Genomic DNA, 20,144 nt, shown 5'->3' on the forward strand with positions numbered 1-20,144 from the left:
CCCAACAGCACATTTTGGGGTAAGGTACATTTGCCCTGTGAAGAGCTCAGAAGCAGGAATACTGTATCACTGATGGTGGGGACAACCAATCCTGATTCTTCTAACCCTGAGCAGGTGGTGTCAGAACATTATCACCACCAATGTCATTAAGGACACCAGCAGAAAAGTTCTCTGGTGCCTATCAGCAGCGGTCCTTGTGGGCACTAACTTCTAAAGTACATGTAAAGCCTCGGTATGAGAAAGACAAATGGGTCAGGTGAGTTCCTCCTGCGAGGTGAACAATTCCATAAACATCTCAGCAGCTGGAGTGCTTATTTTATCAAACACCGCAGCACTGACAACCAGGGCACCAGCTCTAGTGTACTAGGTGTTCATTCTGCTGTCCGCCCTGGAGTGGCCTAAACGCAGATCTGATCTGGAGACTGAGCCAAAGCAGGAATCATTAAATACCGCTCAGACGAAGTCACTTTGAGGAGCGGAAGAGCAGATTTAGTTACTTCCTATAACTCATTAAATAGCCGAATATTTATGGTTAATTTAAGCAACTGGAAATAAATGAACCCAACCGTTTCTTTAAAATTTGCCTTAAAACCACACAGATCTGTCCAGCTTCCCCCCCTCCCAGCTCCATAAGGCTGCTGAGAATCGTTACAAATTAACAATTACATTTAATTTCTGCTGATGCCCAGATGTAGTGATTGCCCCCACGAGCACCCTGCTCTTCCCCTTTCAGTGTAAGCCAGCCAGAGCCAGGGGCTGAGCGTCTCTGCACAGCTCTGCTCACTGCACTGCTGATGGGGGCTGCCTGGACTCCAGGGCGGATTGCCTGGATCTTTGGTTGAAAATAGAGAGCGGACGTGGCCCAACAGCCAGTTCAAACAGGAGGCCCTGAGCCCGAAAGGCTGTCCTGGCACCAGGCTGTGGGCAGGGACAGAGGGACCTAGGACTCTGGCATCCCGTCCCATCCCTCCAGCGGAGCGGTTATGCCTTAGTGGGAAGACCTGGATCCACTGAGTCTGTGCACCCTGCCCCTTGGTGTGTCAATGGGGAGTGCGAACCAGGCAGCTACAGCAGCTCCCTCATAGCGAGCCTCCCACACAACCCCTGCACCCCGGAGAGGCCAGAGGCCACAAGGGCTAGGTCAGGCCTCCCCCTCCCCCACACCATGGTCCCCCTCAAGCAGCTGCCCCCCCACGCCACAGCCCCCCATCAACTGCCCCTCCCCTCCACAAAACAGCCCTTCCCCATCAACTGTCCCTCCCCCCTGCCACGGTCCCCCTCAGCCAACTCCCCTACAACCACCTCACTCCGCCGAGGAGCATCCCTGGAGCTGGTTTGCTCCCTGACAGGTTCCCTGCCCAGCCCTCTCTCCCCAGCGGTGCCCTCAAGCCAGGGCTCCCAGCTAGCCCAGGCAGCAGCCACGGGGACACAGACAGGTGTGGGGGCCAGTTACCTGAGCCTGTGGGAACGGACAAGCTAAACTGCTCTCACAAGGACACAGGCTGCCCCGCTGCTCTGTTACTCCCGTGTCAATCGGGCTCAGCTAGTGAGTCGACAGAGTCAATCTGGATTTACACTGGCGCAAATGAGAGCTGAGTCTCTCTTGGCCAGGCAGGTGGAGAAGCCCAGGTGTCTGCCCCAACGGCGTGCAGCCGGCCACTCTAGGAGCCCGAACTGACCTCAGGTGTGTGCGCAGAGTACCCCACTGATGCAGCAAACCCCACGCAGGCGAGAGCAGAATCCAGCCAGGCATGGACAAAACCAGCAGGCCCCTCACAAGCCATATCGGCTGGAAGGGGCTTTTCACTGACCCCCCCATTGGCCTGGCTGCTCCACTCCCACCCAGCCCCATTCACAGCAGCGCTCAAAACCCTACCCGCACCATGGCCGCTGAAGTGATGCGGAATCCCAGCCACCACCACCGCTCCGCTCAGCAGTGCCCGCATCCAGCGCTTGGCATGAGAAGTGCGCCTGGACCCTCGACCCCCAGCTGAATCCTGAGTACGTGCTGGGCTCCATCTTGGAGACACACCAAATGACATGGATACACGAAGAGCTCTGCAAGGCCAGTGCCCAGGCTGGATGGGTTCCAACCACCCTGATTGTAACTGGCTTCAGTGCTGGCTGCTCCGAACTTCCAACCACCCGGCAACAAAAAAAAGAAACCGATGAGACACCAAGGCTTCCTGAGCTGGGCCAGTGACTCCCACATCCGGCAGCTGCTGCCCAGGCTGATCGCTGTCCTGTCCCCAGGCTGCATGGCCAGGACTGCTTTGCTGCTGGACTGAGGGTGGGAACAGGGCCATGCTGGGAGGGAGTGCGAGGGGCCATGCTGAGGCGCCAAGCGGGTGAGCGTAGCTGTTCTTGGCAGGGGCACTCCCAGCACGGCCTGGGGTTTGAGACCTTGTCCCTTTGTTTCCATCTTTATTCATTTAAATAAAAGCCAGTTTAGAAACAGCAGGCAATGGGCTCCCTTCATAAATCCTCTGTGAAGTGAGCCTCCCTGCCCCTAGCCCACGCCTGGCCCAGGCCGAGGTAAAGTCGGTCCCTGGGATCCAACAACTCCAGGGCCCATTTTCAGGGAAGGGGTGGGGGATTCCCTTTTGCATCCTGGTGTGGCCATGGTGCCACGAACCCACATCCTCACCAACGCTGGCAGCACGCGATGCCCTGAGTGATCAAAGCATCTCATAGAGGGGGGGATCTCTAGACAGAGCTATTTGGACGGGGAGGAAGGCTCCCCACCCCAAAGGGTGCGAAGTGTCCTGGCGGGGACGCTGGCGGGTGCCCTGGTGCCAGGCTCAGATGGAGTTCTCCTGGGGACTGTGGCTGCTCCTGAGGTTCAGGCAGTTCCTCTCGTTCAGGAGGCTGGTGGTCTCGTCAGCCACCGAGGACTCCGCCTTTTCCGTCAAGCTGGTGTCCATTTTGGGGGCACCGCTGTCTGGAGACTGAGGGCAGCTGTCCAGGCGCGAGGCCATCAGGCCATTCTGGTACTGCTGGCGCGTTATCTGCAGCAGGGGGAGAGGAGCAAATGTGGTCAGCCAGCGAGACGAACTTGGCTGGCCCAGCTGAGCTCCAGAGCGTGGCCTGTGGTTATCGGCATCTTAAATATAGAAGATCGTCACCAACTACAGATCCCAGCATGCCATGCTCCAGCCTGACCAGCCCACCTTGACCTGAGACTACAGATCCCAGCATGCAATGCTCCATCCTGACTCTCCCATCCTGACCTGAGACTACAGACCCCAACATGCAATGCTCCACTGCACCCTCTCACACCTGAGACTACAGATCCCAGCATGCCCTGGCCATCTCTCTTCCCCCGCCCCGGGCATGATAACACAGTGCACTCCCTTCATAAGAATCACATCCATGCTGGACAATTTGATTCTTATAAGCACTTGACTCTTACAAGCAGAATTGCAAAGAATGGATGAAATCGGCCATTATGTTTTAAACAACTGGCTTTTTTTTCCCCCCAGTTGAGAAAGGTCTCATTTCCCATCACTGAATTCTTTAGACTTTCAACATATTCACCGTGGAACAAAACCACACCAACTTTCTAACTGAGTGAGACGCTGTTATTACCCAATCATTTAGCTGGTGCTTTTGTTCAAGGCAATCACTGTATTACGACTGTGCAGCATGTTACAACTGCAGCTGGTGTAAACTAGAGGAGCTATACACTTGTTACAGAGCCAAAGATACACATCTTAAAAATCTCTCAAACTGCAACAACCCTAACATATGGAAGCGCAGTGTGACCGCACAACTATTCATGTAAAACACTCGAACGGACTGGTTAACAGTACTGGCTCACATTCAGATTCATTTCGGGGTGTCACCGTCCGTCACCGGATTGGAGTGTCTGGCCCTGGGAATGTACAATTTAGTGGCACAATCACTGTTTGATTACAAACTTGTCTTGTGTTCCCTGATCATGGCATCATCCATCCCCTTGTTAACCTCCTTTTCAGGCAATGCAGGAGGTTAAAATCACTGCAGCCCCTAGACCGCAGGCCATTTGTCTACGTTTTTGTTGCATCCAGAGTCCACCTCAGCATCATTTTCGGGTTTCACTTCCAATCGGTCTCTGATCTCCGTGGCAACATCCTTATCAGAAGTCGGCTGCGTTACACTCACCAATGGCTAGCCACTCTTCAAATTCGGGGAGTTAACCAACTACTTCTGCCATGGGTGCTGTGACCAGACCTCCTTTTTCTCAGAAATTCTGGATTGCTGAAGCATCGACGTCAGACCAGGCCTTTGTGAGCACTAGAGTGGAACCTAAAAGACTGAGCTTCCTGGCCATTTCCACAGCAGCAGCTTTCTTGTTCTCATCATCAATGTGGTGCAACACCGTGCAAACCATTTGCTTGCGATACACCTTGGCAGTTCTGATACTTCCCAGGCCACATGGCTGAAGGATAGAAGTTGTGTTCCTTGGGAGGAATTCACAGCGGATATGCCTCAGTGCTATATCTTTCCTCACCTGGATTGGGCAGACGTCCACAAGTAGCAAAATCTCTCTCCTTTCCTGGCCCAACTTTTGATCCCACTCACCCATCATCCAGGCAGGTGTACTGGCAGCGGAGCGGACTGGAATACGTCTCACACCTGGGTTTTGACTTTTCCCAAGGATGAAAAGATCCTTTTCCCTACCAGCCACGGAACAGGCGAACCAAGCAGTAATCGTGTCTTTAGATGACTTTTCTCCTTTTTTATTGTCTGATTTAAAGGTAAAAGTGCCACCAGGCAGGACTCCAAAGTCAATCCCACTTTCATTTGCTTTCCAAATGTTTTCTTCCATGAGGTCACATCTCATTTTGATCCACTTGTTTTCTAACCATTCTTTGCACGACCTAACGTTTGTGGCTTTGACTTCTCCACGCACTGTCTAAAACCAACCCCCTCTCATTTCTTAAAGCGCTCACACCCGCCACACTTCGAAGTGGTAACGCCCAGGGTCACCGCCTGTTCTTCTGCCTTCCACTTCACCAATAGCCCACCTAGGGGGCATTTTTCTCTCTGGCATCTTTGATCCACTTTATAAGCGCCACCTTGACCACAGGTGCCTTGCCTGACCACAGTCTTTTTTTGTTTCCTTCGTTTTGTATGATGCTCTCCCTGTGTCTGAGAAGCTTAGACAATGTAGGTTGTAGAATGCCCAATTTCTGAGGTGCGTCTTTCTGGCCGGCCTTGGGAAGACTAGGGTAGGACTCGGGAAGGTGGCATTTTTCATCTGCAGAAAGCATTTTTCTTTTTCCTGCCATGTTGACTCTCACATAAACGACACGACTTGTTTATTCTACCCAGGGATTTTCCTTTACACAGGCTATGTGCCCAGCAATGCGAGATGTGATCAAATTCAAAACAGCTATGCTGGCTTATTACATGTCGTAGCACTTGACTATGGGATTACATGCAGTCAGTCTGACCCGGAATGAGTCTTATCAGTGGATTGCTTGAGTCTTACAAGTGGAGTACTTCAGCATGATTAGAGAAAGGAGCTTGTTCCATTTTTTTTTAATCACTATATGCAGTTGGTTCTTGTACTGGTAATTCTCATAAAGGGAGTGCACTGTAACTGGCCTGTACAAAACATGTTTCATCGGGGGGGACCCAAGCGCTTTCCAGAACACCTCATGTGTGGCCACACGCCAGCCCTGGGCTGCAGCCACCTCTGGGGTGGGCTGGGAAGCTGCTAACCGGCACACAGCAATGCTACATCCAGCATCCAGCAAATGCTAGAGGGAGGTTCAAAGAGGCCCAGTGTAGAAAAGCCGAACAGGAATTGGGCAATGCCCTGAAATCTGCACGACTGCAAACACTCAGGGCCTTGAGTTTATGTCTGATCTGACAGCAGCACAGCGCCCCCTAGTGCTGCACTGAGGACAGCGCTCCCTACCGAGCCCCCACCTCCCCTGCAACTCAGCACAGCCGGCCTCACCTTGACGAACTGCAGGTCCATGAGGGCACGGACACTGAAGTCAGAGACGTACTGGGGGCTGGTGCACACGTTGAGCTGGTTGCTGCTGCCGCTGATGGGGGAGGAGATGGAGTCCGAGCGCTCAGGGTTGCTGAGCGACGCCGAGCGGTTCAGGCTGCTCATGTGGGACGGGGAGCGCAGCTCTGCAGAGACATGGGCAGGGTTAGCTGAAGACCCCTCTCCTGCCTCGCCCTGACCACTCCCACTAGGCTCACCTCCCTCACTTGCCCTGGGCCCAACTCTAAGCCCCTTTGCTCCAGGGCCATGTGCTGATTCCTGGCCAGCACCTGCCATCCAGTGAGGTAAGCCAGCCCCGGGCAGTCCCAAAGGTCCCCCCACCACTCAGTCCCTGGCCCACGGATGCCCTGCAGAGTGAGGTCAGCTCCACCCTGCTCTCACTCAGACCTCTGCTGGGAGCGGGACTGAGACCCCCCAGCTCGCTGCACATGGACCACTGGAAGCCAGGATTGGGGCCAGCCAAGCCCCAGGCATGTGACCGAGGCGCCGATCGAAACATCCCCCACTGTCCCAGACACTGGAACCCCCTGGAACTCAAGCACAAATCTGACCCGGGGTCCGGCCACCTTGGACAGACACCCACCTGGCCCCTGCACTAGCTCCCCCAGCGAAGCGAGGAGTCAGGGCCCCAAGAGGGTGAAAGCTTCAGAGCTCTCCCCTTCTCCAGCTCCGCCCTAATCCCACTCTTTGGGAACCAGCCTCTGCTGGAGCCCCAGCCTCCCCCTCCCCATTGCCCGAGGCAGGGGGCCCTGGCTGCAGGTGCTGTGGGATCACGGGGAGGGAATCCCCGGTGTGGGAAGGCTGTAGGTTATCTGCTTCTCTCAGGGACCCCAAAGGAGGGGACGGGAGCATGGTGACGTGCCAGCCTCCAACCCACATTCTCTTTTGGGTGGCCCCAGACAGGGCTGGGTACTAGAGACCCACCAAGCCCATACTGCGCTTGGCAGCAGCACTCAGCTGTGTGCCGGGGGAGGGTTCGAGGGCATCGCGCTTACCAGCGCCCAGGCAAAACCAGCTTCCTCACCCTGCAGCCCTGAGGGGAACAGGGTGTGGGCACCATCCACAGACTGGGGTGGAACGTGTGTCCCCAAGCCAGGCCCAGGCAGGACTTTGGGTGGCCTGGGAGTCAGTCACTGCTTGGGCCCAATCTGGCAGATGCTCCAGCACCTCCCCACTTGCCCCCTTTCAGCCCCTAGAGAGCCTGGCAGAGTCGAAGTGGGGTTAGAGCAGCGGTTGTGGAGGATGTGCCTGGGCCTGGCAGGTCTCTCATTTAGTGGGCTGTCTGGAGAATGGCCCAGGAGCCGGTCCAGGGGTGGAAGCACTGCAGGGGAGGCAGTGCCAGCCAACTGCGGAGGAGAGCTCCAGCCCCTCCAGCCCACGGCCGGCGGGCAGGGGCTGTGAACAGCTCAGAGGGCTCTGCCTGGGGAGTGTCTCATATGGAGGGATCAGAAGCCGCCCTGGCCACAGACTGGCCAGCAGGGGGAGCCTGCGACACTCCACAGTGCCCTCTGCTGGCTGACGTGGAAAAGGCTCCTGATCCAACAGTTTAACCCCTTCCCTCCCCGAGCCAGCAGTTCACAGTATGGCTGTTCTTAATTGCTTATATTTATTGCCAGCCAAGAGGCAATTAAGTCCAACCTGCTCAGCAAGGCATGGGCACCCCAAGGGAGAGCCCAGTGGAGGAGCCCAGCAGCATATTTGAACCCTGTCCAGCCCAGAGAACATACATGGTCACAGCCAGGACATCGGTGCCATCATCTGAGCATGGAGCTCCATTCTGGCATCTGACGGGAGTGGAGATTGGTTGGAGGTGGAGCTTGCAGAGTACCACCCTCTTTCTCTTGCCCATTCAAGCCCGGCACACATTCACGCTGTGCTCCAAGAGCGCTCTATGGAAAGGAGGATCTGTACTGCTATACAAAATGTGCAGTGCCGGGTACAAAATAATAGGCTCTCAAAAATGGTTTGTTCTTGTTACAATGCACAATGTTTTCTCGCTGAGCCACCCTTCCCAGGCTGCAGTTCTACCGGGGGCTCTGACGTGCACGGCATGTCGCTCTGCTGGCGCGTGGGTAGAATCACAGCCTTACAGAGCTGGGGTTGGGAGAAGCACCTATCCCTTTCCACCCATGACACCGCGTCTCCGAGTGAGCATTGTGCAGGCAGCCAACAATGAAAGCTTCCAGGCAGAGAGTCAAAGCCCTGAAGTGCAGAGTTGAGACCTTGGGGGCCACAGCGGGAGGCATAGGAAGCTTTTCTCGCCAGCAGTTTGGAAACACTGGAGGCCCTGAGCTGTTACAGGCCTATGAGACAGTTCCAAGCACCTGGGCAAACCCAGTTCTCTGCAGGGAGCTCGAGACGGGGCTGGGGGCTACGAGCAACAGAACCACACGGCATTCCTGCAGCACGAGGCAGAGATGTTAGGGAGGTCTCCCTGGCACCAGTTAGAGGAACGGGGGAGGGTGGGCATGGTCTCCTTCTGCAGGGCAAGGCTTTCACCTGCTGGTGGAATAGGTGCAATTGACTGACTCCCGCTTGATGCTCTAACACTACCCCTGCACTCTCCCCCAGAGCACGTGCAAGGACAGAGGGAACACAGGCCATCGGCAGAGGCTATGGGGGGCACAGACCGGGCCAAGATGCTGGCTGCAATGTGTGGGCTGGACGTCAGAGGTGCTCACCTATGTCCCACGTCCCCTCTAGCAGCTGCAGCCGGCAGCGCAGGTATCACGAGGCCAGCGCAGCAGCTGCATTGTGTCCCTGCTGTTCACTTCCACGCCCACGTGACCTGTGAGAGCCGGGGGATTGCGCCAGCCCCAGACCTGCGCATGACCATGTGTCTACACTAGGGGGCAGTGCAGAGCGGATCCCTGGAGATGCTCACAAACTCGACTGGAGAGGGAGGGATGGGACAGGCTTCTCCCAAATGGCCCCTGGTGCCAAAGAGGGAGAGCCAGGTGCTCGCGGCACGGCACGGCACGGCCTCTGCTCCCCATGGACGTGCTGCTAGGCGGGATGAGGTCCCTTTCAGGACCAGTGTTCAAATCTGCTGGTGGCTCATCACACAGAGTCAAAGCAGCAAAGCCAGTACTGCCCTGCCTGCCCCTGTGCCTCCCGCAGGGCAGTGAGCCCAGTGCTGGATTAATGCGGGAAGGCCAGGCCCAGGTTAATCCCGTCACAGGGGGGTCTAGCACTCCATGCACTGGCTTCGGTTACCTGTCAGCCTGGAAACCAACAGCCTCTCCCTAGGACCGGGCGGCTGCGCTAGGCAGGAACACACAGAGGACAGAACAGAGACATGCAGGAGGAGAACGTCATAAGAAACCCTCAGGAGAGAGACCAAAGCTTGGCTCTGCCAGCTCCAGGGGGACGGGATTCGCCACAGACACCCCAAAATAGCCCCTGCCTGGCCCCTCCTACGTTTGGCTGCTGGACCGACTGCCTGGGAGCTGGTGCCATGCGGGGAGGGGGGAACTCGGGAGAGGAACCTGGAGAAGGTGGGGCCTTGCTCCAGGCGGGGCTTGGGACAGGGCCGCGCTGGGCAGCGGGGGCTCAGAGCTCAGGTCCGGCTGTGGGTGGCGAGGGATTGCGCCTGGCTGCAGGAGGGAAGCACGAGGCCCCTGGCAGGGCTGAGGCGAGTCCCTGCCACGTCTCGTCTCAAGTCCTGGGTGCGGACGGTGGGGCAGAACTTCCAGCCGACATGGAGGGAACTGAGTTTCTCTCTGCAATTGCTGCTTCCACGCCGACAAGCCTGGTGCGCAGCTTCTGCAATCATAACGTAGCCCCTGTTCCATGTCCCCCGGCACATACGGGTTAGGCCTACGGGGCCCTGAGTGCCGGAGGCAGCGGGAATAGGGGGCAGGTAGGCACCGCGGTGCAGGGCAGAAATCACCTGGTTCTCCAACCCCCCAGCAGGGCCCACATGTGGCCAGACGACCAAGCAACGGGGGAAATGAACGGCCGCAGGAGGAAACCGATGGCTGGACCCAAGCCGGAGGCATGCTCCCCCCACAGGCCTAGGCTGCCCCCTCCCTGCAGCTCTCAGCACAGCCCGTGTGGCTCACAGCTCTCCGGGGAGGGGCCGTGATGCTGCTGTGGAGGGCAGAACCCTGCAGCCAGGAACTCCAGCCACACAGACTGGGTGCGGCTCCCACGCCTGCCTTACCCTCAGGACGGAGGCCTGGGCCGGGGCCCTTCAGGGCTCTCTGATCAGCTGCCCGAGCCCTAGACTCAAGCGGAGCTCCAGCCCAGTCCCCTTCCCCTGGCTGTGGGGGCCAGTGACAAGGGCTCTGCAGCCGGCGGCGGAGGCACCTCACCAGCCCCCTGAAGTTCTGCGGCCGGCCGCAAAGCCCTTGTCGCTGGCCCCCACGGCAGGGGGAGGGGGACTGGGCTGGAGCTGGCAGCATCACGGGGTGATGCTGGCCCCGTAAGAGGGAACAAGACCTGCATACCTCAGCCGGTCACTCCTACTGTGGGCCCTCAGGGGCGAGAGCCCAGGAGCCAGGGCTGCCTGGGAGCAGAGGGGAGTTGACTGGTGGCCCCAGGCCAGAGGGCTGAAGCCAGGAGAGCAGTCGGGGTGGGAGGGGCTGTGCCCCAGGAGCCAGGGCTGTAGGCTGGAGGCAGGGGGTAGCGGGGGAGCCGTGGCTGGGAGCCAGGGCTGGAGGAGGTGGGCAGTGGGGGCTGTGGCCAGGAGCCAGGGCTAGAGGCCAGGGGGCAGTGGGGGGGTGTGTGTGCCCAGGAGCCAGGGCTTGAGGCGAGGGGAAGCAGGGGGGCATGGCGGGAGCCAGGGCTAGAGGCGGGAGGGGCTGTGCCCATTGACAGCTCAGGCCAGCGAGCTGGGCCCAGGAAGCAGGGTGAGAGAGTTGGGCAGTGAGAACGCGCTCCCAGCATACAGGCGCCAGGGATCCCCGCTGAGGAGGGCGGGTTTCCTGCTGACTGGGAGGGCTAAGTGGACTGGCCTGACCCAGGGACCGAGGAGATGGACAGCCGCGGGCATGGTGGATTGGGTGAGATGATGCAGGACTGTAAACGGGAGATACATGGATGACACTTCGGACTATTTGCCCAGTGCTTTTGTAACACATGAACCTCTAAGAGTGGCTGGCTCCGGAGCAGGACCCGGTACAATAGGTCCGTTCTCTGTTCTTGGCAGCATGGATATCCCCAAGATATCACTCAAAGGGGCGGAACCCGCCCCCAGCACGGCGAGAAGCATGCGGAGAGCGCACAGGGAGTCGCTTGAGCCTGGTGGCCGAGCCTGACCTCACAGCATCAGGATTCACAGGGAGTAACCGACAAGGTAGGTCAGGAAAGCAGAAAACTGGGCATGAAAGCCAGTGCCGAAAAGACACAGATTATGGCAAGTGGAGGAGACATGGGTGTTCCAGGGAGGCCCATCGACGAGGGGGAATTGTAAAGATGAAAATAAAGCAGTAAGAAAATGGCTAAGCCAGGAATTCACGCGGTTACAGCAGGGGCTTGGTCCCGGATTGCTCCCGGAGCACGATCCACAGGACTAGGAAGGCCGAGGATGTGCTGATACAGAGGGGCTGGAACTAGGGGGCTGCCACACCCCCTGACTGCAAGTGGTTTCCATTGTACCCAGGGTTTAGTTTGGTTCAATGGCTCCCAACCCCGCCTACTGCACACACTGTTCCAGCCCCGCTGCAGCATGGCACAGAAGAAGGTGGTTTAAAGATGAACAAAGCCAATCCAAGGCAGAGAGCGGTGGGAAGACTTCGTCTGGCCCCACTGGGGCTGCTGCGCGGATGGATAGGAATCAAAGACAAAGAAGCCACAAGGGGAAGAGAGCCTGGCCTGCTGTCTCTGAGGGTATCTGAATGGGGAAACTAAGGCGGCCATGCCTGCCACGTCATGACCTTCCACAAGAGGGCACTCAAGGTGGAGATGCCTTATTACAAGGGCTAATCCCAGCTTTCGGCTTGTGAGCAAGTGCTCTGCTGGTGCGTCTGTAACAGGGAGAAGAAACGGACACGAAGGTGAGATCAGACCAACACAGAGCAGCAGATAAAGATGCCCATGTAACCACCTCGGAACCAGGACTCCTGGGTTCTCGTCCCAGCTCTGCTACGGACTCCGCGCAAGTCTCTTCCCCGTTCGGGCCCCCGTTCCCCCAGCTGTAAAATGAGGAAAATGACACCAACCCACCAGCATGAGGTGCGTTGAGACCCTCGGAGGAGAGGCACGTGGAGAGGTTACTTGCCCTGGACAGCGAGGGTGGTGAGCCATGTTCCCTGTGCCTTTGACTGGAGATGGCTCATAGCAGCAGCCGGCCCGCCCACATGCTAGTCAGCCTCCTGCCTGTTACATAGCACCGTGTGGACCGCCCTCCGGCCCTTCCTTCCCGCCAAGATCCACCGCAAACAGCTCCGAAACAGGAGGAGGAGCCATCTCCAAAACCCGCAGTTACTGCACACGGTGCATAACCGGTCCTGCTCCCTCCAGCCGCGTCCTGCCGGGTGCTGCACTCTAGGGCACCGCCGAGCAGTTCCCTCTGTGCCGGGAGAGCTTTGGAGTTGGGGTCTGCAAGACAAACGCAGAGCCAGCAGCAGAGCGCAGTGTTTGGTGAATGGACACAGAGCGGCTTTGTGCATCTCGATAATGGCCAGGGAGGCCGTAGGGTGGAACGGGACCCAGGAGAACGAGCCTGTATGTGCACAGGCATTGGAATACTGCACGACTGGCAGCGAGAACGAATGCAGCCTGGTAGCTCCTGGGGAGGTCTGATTCCAGACCGCAGACCCCTAGCGAGACAAAACTCTGGGGTCTTTCTGAAGGGCTTCATCCTGGCTGGGCTCCCCTGCTGGTGAGGGTGGGCAGCAGTGCCCCTGGTGATCTAGCTGGCGGGGTGAGACAGGCAGGTGAATGGTTGGTTAATTTCAAACTCAGAAGAAACTTTGGGTAAAAGTTTGTGTGTGGTGGGAGGTGGTGGCAGCATCACTTTGTCCTTAACAAGTACTGTGAAAGGGGGGTGGCCACCAGGGCCCCGAGTTCCCCAACCTGGCGCATGGCTGCCATGGCTGAGGGATGCTGTCATCGTGGATACATGGAGCAGAAAGTTCCAACGGTGGCCTTGTGCAGCAGAAAAAGACCAAGCCGAGGTCCCAAACAGGGTGGGAGCAGGGTGGGTGACCGGCAGACAGAGGTTTCCAAGTCCCCGGGGGAATCGTGCTGGCACTGGTTGGGCAGAGACCGGGAAGTACTTAGACTAAAACCCCTTCGCTCTGTGCTGCAGGGGGCTGGTTCTAGCGCTCCCGAGTGTGAGAGCGTCTGCTTCTCCACAAAGCACACTTGGGCAAGGGGCCCTTCAGAGAGACGGGGAAGGGGCTTTGCCGGAGGAAGTGGAGGGTGTATCCTGGGGAAATGATCTCCAAAACCCACCTGTCTTCAGTGATTGAATCCCCAGCCCACCTGTGGTGGTAAAGGCAGTCACCAAAGGGAGCAAGGCAGGATGGGAATTCAGGCCCTCAACCAGGCCCTTCAAATTGTTGTGTGGGGAAGGACGGGCGCAAGATGGGAGGCTGAGCACTGGCTGGTTTCCTTCTCTGGAAGCTTGGTCTCTTTTGCTGCAGTTCATATGACTCCTGAAAGGGGCCGAATCGGGCAGGGTGGGATCTCTGAGCCGTCTGGGACTTGCTGGGCTGTCACTTGTGGGTGGGTGTATGAATACAAAGAGAACAGCAGGTGGCTCTCTGTTAACTTCAAAGATCTCTAGATTTGTCTGCGCTGGCTGCGAACAACGGAGACCCATGGAAAGGAAGGTCCTCCACCGTCTGCTGGAGTCTTCTGGAGATCTGGCGCGCTGGAGCCACAAGGCCCATCTCATAACATCCCTGTAGCAACCAACCGGGCGGCAGCATCCGTGATGTTGAGGGAGGATTGCAGAGATGTTCTGGTGAGTAGCTGGCCCTCTGCAACGACCGCCTGGAACTGCTCTGAGCTCTGCTGGTAAGTGGGCAGCACAAGAGTTCAGGCTGGCACAGTTTATGGGATTGTATTTTGCCATCGGAGCCTGGGAACTGGTGAATCTAAATTGTAAGGAGGCTGAGGATTAAGATCCCCTCCCCAGCTTGTGTCTTCCGCATTTGGTAACTGCACTGATGGCCGATGAGTTAGGGGAGGGATGAGGAAAGAAAAACTCAGAGTCCTTTGCTAGGACACAACAGGTCTTATCCGCCCTCCTGCACACAACAGAAGCAGGAGCATGCCGGGCGCTATACCGAGTGGAGGAGTAGCTGAGGGACGCTGGACGCTCTGCGCATAGGCGGAGGGATATCCGGGGGGGGGGGGGGCGTCGAATGCTCTCCTGTGCGGAGACGGAGCGGTGACCATACCATGCCAGGCGCTCTCCTGCTCAGAGGCAGAGGGGTAACCTAGCCATGCCGTGCTGGGTGATCTCTCATGAGGAGGAGTAGCCCGAGGGAGTGCCAGATGCTCTTCTGCGCGGAAGCAGAGCGGTAGCTGGGGGCATGCCAGGCACTCTCCCGCGCGGAGGCGAGGCTGGGGGGGCCATGCCGGATGCTCTCCCGCGTGGAGGCAGAGCTGGTGGCTGGGCCGTGCCGGACGCTCTCCAGCGTGGAGGTGGAGCGGTGGTGGGCGTGTGCAGACGCTTATCACCGGGCCCAGAAGGGGCTCGCTGACAGGCAGGGTGCCACTGGTGAGGGAGAGTGTAGAGTAGCAAGTGGCTCCTCAGGAGGCTCGTCCACCTCCTTGCCAGGAATCTGCAATGCTCGTGATCAGATCCGGGGAGAGCTTAAAATCATCTGCCAGGGCTGGGGCGTGACAGTGTCACTCAGAGATGGGGAGGAGATACCTCTTCACCAGGTCTAGTGTCCCACTCGGCGAATGGTTCCTCGAGGGGCAGGTCCCTGGGCAAGCAGGTGATGCAGATTGTCTCTCTGCAATGGGTGGTGCTTGAAGCCCTGGAGAACTGCTGCCAATATGCTGTGCAAGTGGCCCAGCATGACCAGGGAGGAGTTGCATAAGGCACAGGATGGGGAGGCACCCATAGGTGCTCATACCAGCCAGACATTGGTTGCAATCTTCGCCTCACCAGAGGCTTTTGGGAACGGGCGAGGGGAAAACCCTGAATTGATATTTGTGAAGTTGAGGCAAGGTTTTCAGGCACTGTCCCATGAAACTCACTCTGGAATGGTGCCAGGCCTGGAGAGCTCTGCGGTGAAACCGTCTGTACCAGGCAAACTTCAGGCCATCCTGACATTCTCAGTTCTGAAAGTAGGTGGGAGAACTGGGCACTTCAGATAAAGCCAGGTCCCGGGGAAACGTCCCAGCAGCGAGCACGTGACCAGTGCCAAGTCCATGCTCCACATCAAGGTGATGGTGGGACAGGTGCTGACAGTGCCATGCAGTTCGGGTGCTCCAAGGGAAACGCGGTTGGAGCCCATGGGGGCTTCAGTACCAAGGAAACAGAGGAACAATCTCTTCTTGCCGCCTCTGTCTGCTGACGGTACCGATGAGCTCTCCAGGACCGAGGCTTTGCCGTCGTTCTGTCAGGCCATGCCATGGGGACCTGAGGAACCAGCCGGCTCATGGCCACCCAACTGGAGGGCACAAGACACCCACAACCTCGGCTTTTCAGAGATAGATTCGGGACAGGTCTTTGGAGGACTTACGAGAGGAGCCTTGTGTCTTCTCTGAGGCCTGGGAAGGGAGGGGCTGCAGTAATGTGGAGATAGCGGATTTGCTCGCTCGGTGCCTGGGAAGGGCCATGGCCTGGCTCAGACACTCTCCATCAGGAGCCGCAGCTTCACCTCCTTGGTTCTAGTGCCAGACAGAAGTTGATCTTGTGGGTAACGGGCAATTCCCCGAGGCAGTGGATGCAGTGGGAGCGCCCAGCATGACCGGGAGCATCTCCTGGCACAACAGACAAGGTTTGGAACCGGGCGCAGCCTCCCAGTGAAAAATATCTAACTTCTTCTATTCTGATAGTCACTAAAGACGGCTTTTTTAAAAATTTTGTTTTAAAACAAAATTAAAAACTAGGAAGCTCAAACTGCTGCTCCAGATGCTGAGAGCTCCCACAGCCGGCGATCATAGTCCGAAACAAGGACAGAGCTGGGGAAATCTCCATGGGGACAACTCAGCTGAGGCGGCTGAGAAGGAACGGACGGCGTTTGCCCTCACAGCGCTAGCACACAGGGGTGGGCAGAACAGGCACTGCCAGGAGAAATATCTGATCAAAGCTGCAGGCGGTGCTAAAGCACCTCGAGTGCAGCACCCACAGGCACTACTCCCAGAACGTCGCTATTAATAGAGGTTCGTCGTATGAAATGATATTGAACCATTTGTGAAAGGCTGCGATACCCAAATGTAACCACTAGATGGAGCCAGTTGCACGACAGTCAGATGTCCTGCCCCATACTGGGCCCGGTGTGGCCCAGCATGCTGAGAAAAGGCCCTGGGCTGGGACAGCAGGGAGAGGAGGAGGGTGCATGCCAGGACTGAGGGGTGTCAGCAGAACTGGGGGGGAGCAGGGCTGGGCTTGCAGGGGCTGCAGGTCGGGAGTGAGGGGCGCCGGCCGAGCAGGGTGGGGAGCTGGCATGTCTACCTATCCCTAGCTGATGCCACGAGTCGTATCACCTCTGCAAGCCCCTGGCCATGCCCAGGGTGGGCGGGGGGTCCTGTGGGGTCACTCCCTGTGGCAGGAACTCCAGCTCCCTGGAGACACAGATTTCCAACCTTCCCAACCGGGCTCTGGGCCCAGCGACAGGTGACGGCACCCAGACCCTGGCCCAGTCCATTCTGCCAGTGACCTGGCTGGGCCCGCCCGCGAGTGTGGGAGTGGGTGGGGAGAGAAACTTACCCTGCGCGGGGGGCAGGCTCAGCGCCATCACACCGTAATAGGAGAAGGCTCCCGTCTCAAACTTCATGTTCTCCTTGCCAGCCTCTACCTCCACCTTCCCCTGCAGGGCACAGACACTGTCAGGCCCCAGGCTGGCCCGCGGGTTGCTCCCAGTGCCCCCGTCACCCCGTGCAGTCCTGCCCGCCCCCCAGGTGCCCAGCGCCCCCCACCAGCTGCACCCAGTACCCCCACGCAGTCCCACCTAGCCCCCCCAGTACCCTCCACAGCCGCCCCCACCACAGGCTGCACCCCTCCCCTCCCAGCCTGCACCCAGACCCTCCCCGCTCCCCACTCCCGCATAGCTGCCCAGCTCCCCTCCTCTCCCATGGGCTGCATCCAGCCGCCCCCCCGGAGACGCTGGGCTCCCCCAAATGCCTTGCCCCTCCCGCGGCAGGTGACAGGCCGGCCCCGCCCCGCCCAGCACACCTGCAGGATGAGGATGAAGTAGTCGGCCGGCTTGTTCCTGTGGTACAGGAAATGCCGGGGTGATTTCTTGTTCTCCTCGTCGAACTTGAGCTCGTGGATGACGTCAGGGTGTCTGAGAAGCCGCAGCAGGATCTTCTCCGAGATGAGGGTCGGCATGAACAGCGTCACCTCTGTGGGGGGAGGGCAGATGGGTCAGACGCCCCTCGGGGGCCATGTCCTTGCCCCTGGTCCTGGCACAAACCCCCTGCCCCAGGAGTTTCCACAGAACCAGGTGCCCCCAGAGGACTGAGCCAAGCCCCTTGCATCCGATCCCAAGCTAGCTCCACGCAGCCACCTCTGGTGTGGAGCGCCTGGCCGGGGAAGAGGGAGGGGAACGCTGGCAGCTTTGGCACGCATGAGCCATGCCCCATGGGATGAGCGCGAGGGCAGGGGGAAAGGAGCTGCGGGCTTGCCTGGAAGAGGCGCTGCAGCGTGGAACTAACGGACAGGCCTGGTGGGTTTCGCTGGCTGCCCAGGACGGAAAGGCCCTGCGCCAGCTAACCATCACCCATGGACAACCTTCCTGCCACGCCCGAGCATGGGGCTCCCACCCCTTTGCCGGCGGGATGCCTGGCCAGGGAGCCCACTCGCCTGGCACAGCGACAGACGCTGACAGCGTGAAGTGGGTCTGTACTGTGGCCCATTGGTCCAGAGGTGACTTGCCCAAAGTCAGTGACAGAGCCGGGTACAGAGCCCAGGAGTCGTGACTCCCAACCACAGCCTAGAACAACAACGCAGTGATGAGACGGGCAAGTTGGCAGCCGGGACCCCCAACCGCACAAGGGAAGCGGGGCCTCATGGTTAGGGCCAGGGCTAGGCGTTGGAGACCTGGCTCTGACACTAGCTTGCCGGATCCCCTTGGACAGGGCATCGTGCCTTGGTTTCCCCCTCCATAAACTGCTCTGTCTCTCGGTGGGGGGTAAGGAGAGTTAATCCCTGGGCTGCAGTGGATGTGTTTTCAAACCCGGCTGCCGTTTGCCTATGGGGACTGCATCTCCCCCCGTGGCAGGGTGGGCACCATGCCCCACACTGCCAGAGCATGTCACCTCCTGGGACTGTGGGCATGAGTCCAGATTCCCCCCGGTTCCTTTCCCTGAGCTCAGCCACCACCGTCAGGCTGCTCCTTGGTTCGATCGCAAGAAACTGACCCAGGGCCCAGTCCCCCGCTGGGGAGCCCTACGCCACAGAGACGGGATAACAAGGGGCAGCTAACGAGACACAAACCCCGGGATTTTGGAATGAGAGAGTCGACCGAACCCTTCCTTATGGCCAGCATTGCTTCTACAACCCCATCGGGCAGGGATCAGAGCCGCAGGTTTTACACGCCGGGAGACGGTGCACCGAGCCCCACGGTACCTGCTGTTAGGTAGGTAGGGGTGGGTGTGTGTGCACGTGTGTCCCCGTCCCTGCTCAGCTGGGCTGCGTGCAGGTGGTGGTCTCCATCCACCTGGGGAGCTGTACCAATGTCTGCTGCTAGCTGGCGCAGGGCACATATGTGCCAAAGACATGAACACAAGGGGTGTGCTAGGGGCTGACCCGTCCTAACCCCGTTAAGGGCCTGGCCCAGTCGCGCTGGGTGCACCCACCAACAGCCCCAAAGGGGCACGCCCTGGAGACCCAGCAGGTGCCCTGTGCTTCCCCCACAACCCCACCCGTAGCCCTCACTGTACTGCACTGCGACACAGCCGAGGGCCTGGCACCGCCAACTCCCGGAGCGTCTCAGGGCAGTGCCAGGAGGCCAAGTCCCTCACCTCTGGCACTGGATGGGCCCTGGGAGCTGCCAGACATGCAGAGCCCCAGCAGCAAGCCCAGGACCGCGCCACCATCTGCGGCCCAGATCTGCCCCAGCCACCCGCTCTCAACTCCTGCTCCCCCGGCACCCCCCTTTTGCCAGCCAGGGCTCAGACAGCGACCAGCCAGGATCACCCCGTCAACCTGACCCCCAGGTCCTCCCACAGCCCCTTGTCCTTCCTAACCACCATCCCACGACCCCCTTTGCCTTCCCATGACCAGTGCACCCCCCCCTCCCCCCTGGTGACCCCCATCGCCCTCCCCATGACCCCTCCCCCGGGGCTGGCCGGTCCCGGTCCAGAGGCTCACCCGTGGCGAGGAAGCGGTGGGCAGCCAGGAGCAGCTGGGGTGATACCTTCACCTTGAGCTCGCTGTCGGAGTCTTTGAAGGCAGAGAAATCCCTCTTGTTCTTCTGGTTGGCCACACGCTTCCGGGTGCGGTTGTCAGCTGCGGGGAGAGGGGGTGTCAAGGGGGACAAGTCCCAGCACCGCCCCCATGGGCACACGCCCCTGGGCTCCCCCGTACCCAACCAGCGCCCGCTGCCTCAGCCAAGGCCGGGGGCCGCCAGGGCCGTGCCCCCCCGGGAGGCAGGGGAGGGGATAACGGGGGCTGGGAGGTGAGAGCCCAGTGCTCAGTGGGTCCCCTCTCTGCCCCCCCGCAGCACGACACCTGCTGCTGCCCTGCCTGCCAGCGGCACCTGCTGCTCGGGCGCCCATTTTCCTCAGGCCGGCCCTGCAGCGGAATGAGAGGGGGGCCAGGGCCAGGCCAGCGGCGCTGTGCCCGGTGGTGGGGGCACCTAACTGTACATGTCCGACTCATCCAGGATCTCCGACTTGATGATCTCCTCGATGACGTCCTCCAGCGTCACCAGCCCCAGCACCTCGTAGAAGGGGTCGCCCTCTCCCTCGCTGTTCACCTTCTGCACAATGGCCAGGTGCGATTTGCCTGGGGACACAGACACTGTCACCCTGGGCTGCGGGCCGAGTGCAGGGGACTGAC

General features: G+C 59.0%; 1 protein-coding gene across 1 annotated transcript in view; it reads right to left on the reverse strand.

The window, feature by feature from the left end:
• Positions 1–1,253: 1,253 nt before the first annotated feature.
• Positions 1,254–20,144, reverse strand: part of CNNM4 (cyclin and CBS domain divalent metal cation transport mediator 4) — a 46,816-nt gene continuing 27,925 nt past the window's right edge. The window contains exons 3-8 of the mRNA XM_050939743.1: positions 19,947–20,090; positions 19,455–19,592; positions 17,316–17,485; positions 16,851–16,950; positions 5,951–6,132; positions 1,254–3,008 (exon numbers count right to left, since the gene is read on the reverse strand). Coding sequence (XP_050795700.1) covers positions 2,802–3,008; positions 5,951–6,132; positions 16,851–16,950; positions 17,316–17,485; positions 19,455–19,592; positions 19,947–20,090 — 941 coding nt within the window. The 3' untranslated portion in view covers positions 1,254–2,801. The remainder of the gene's footprint in view (positions 3,009–5,950; positions 6,133–16,850; positions 16,951–17,315; positions 17,486–19,454; positions 19,593–19,946; positions 20,091–20,144) is intronic.

This window comes from Gopherus flavomarginatus, chromosome 2 (assembly GCF_025201925.1).
Source record: "Gopherus flavomarginatus isolate rGopFla2 chromosome 2, rGopFla2.mat.asm, whole genome shotgun sequence".
Taxonomy (NCBI): domain Eukaryota; kingdom Metazoa; phylum Chordata; order Testudines; family Testudinidae; genus Gopherus; species Gopherus flavomarginatus.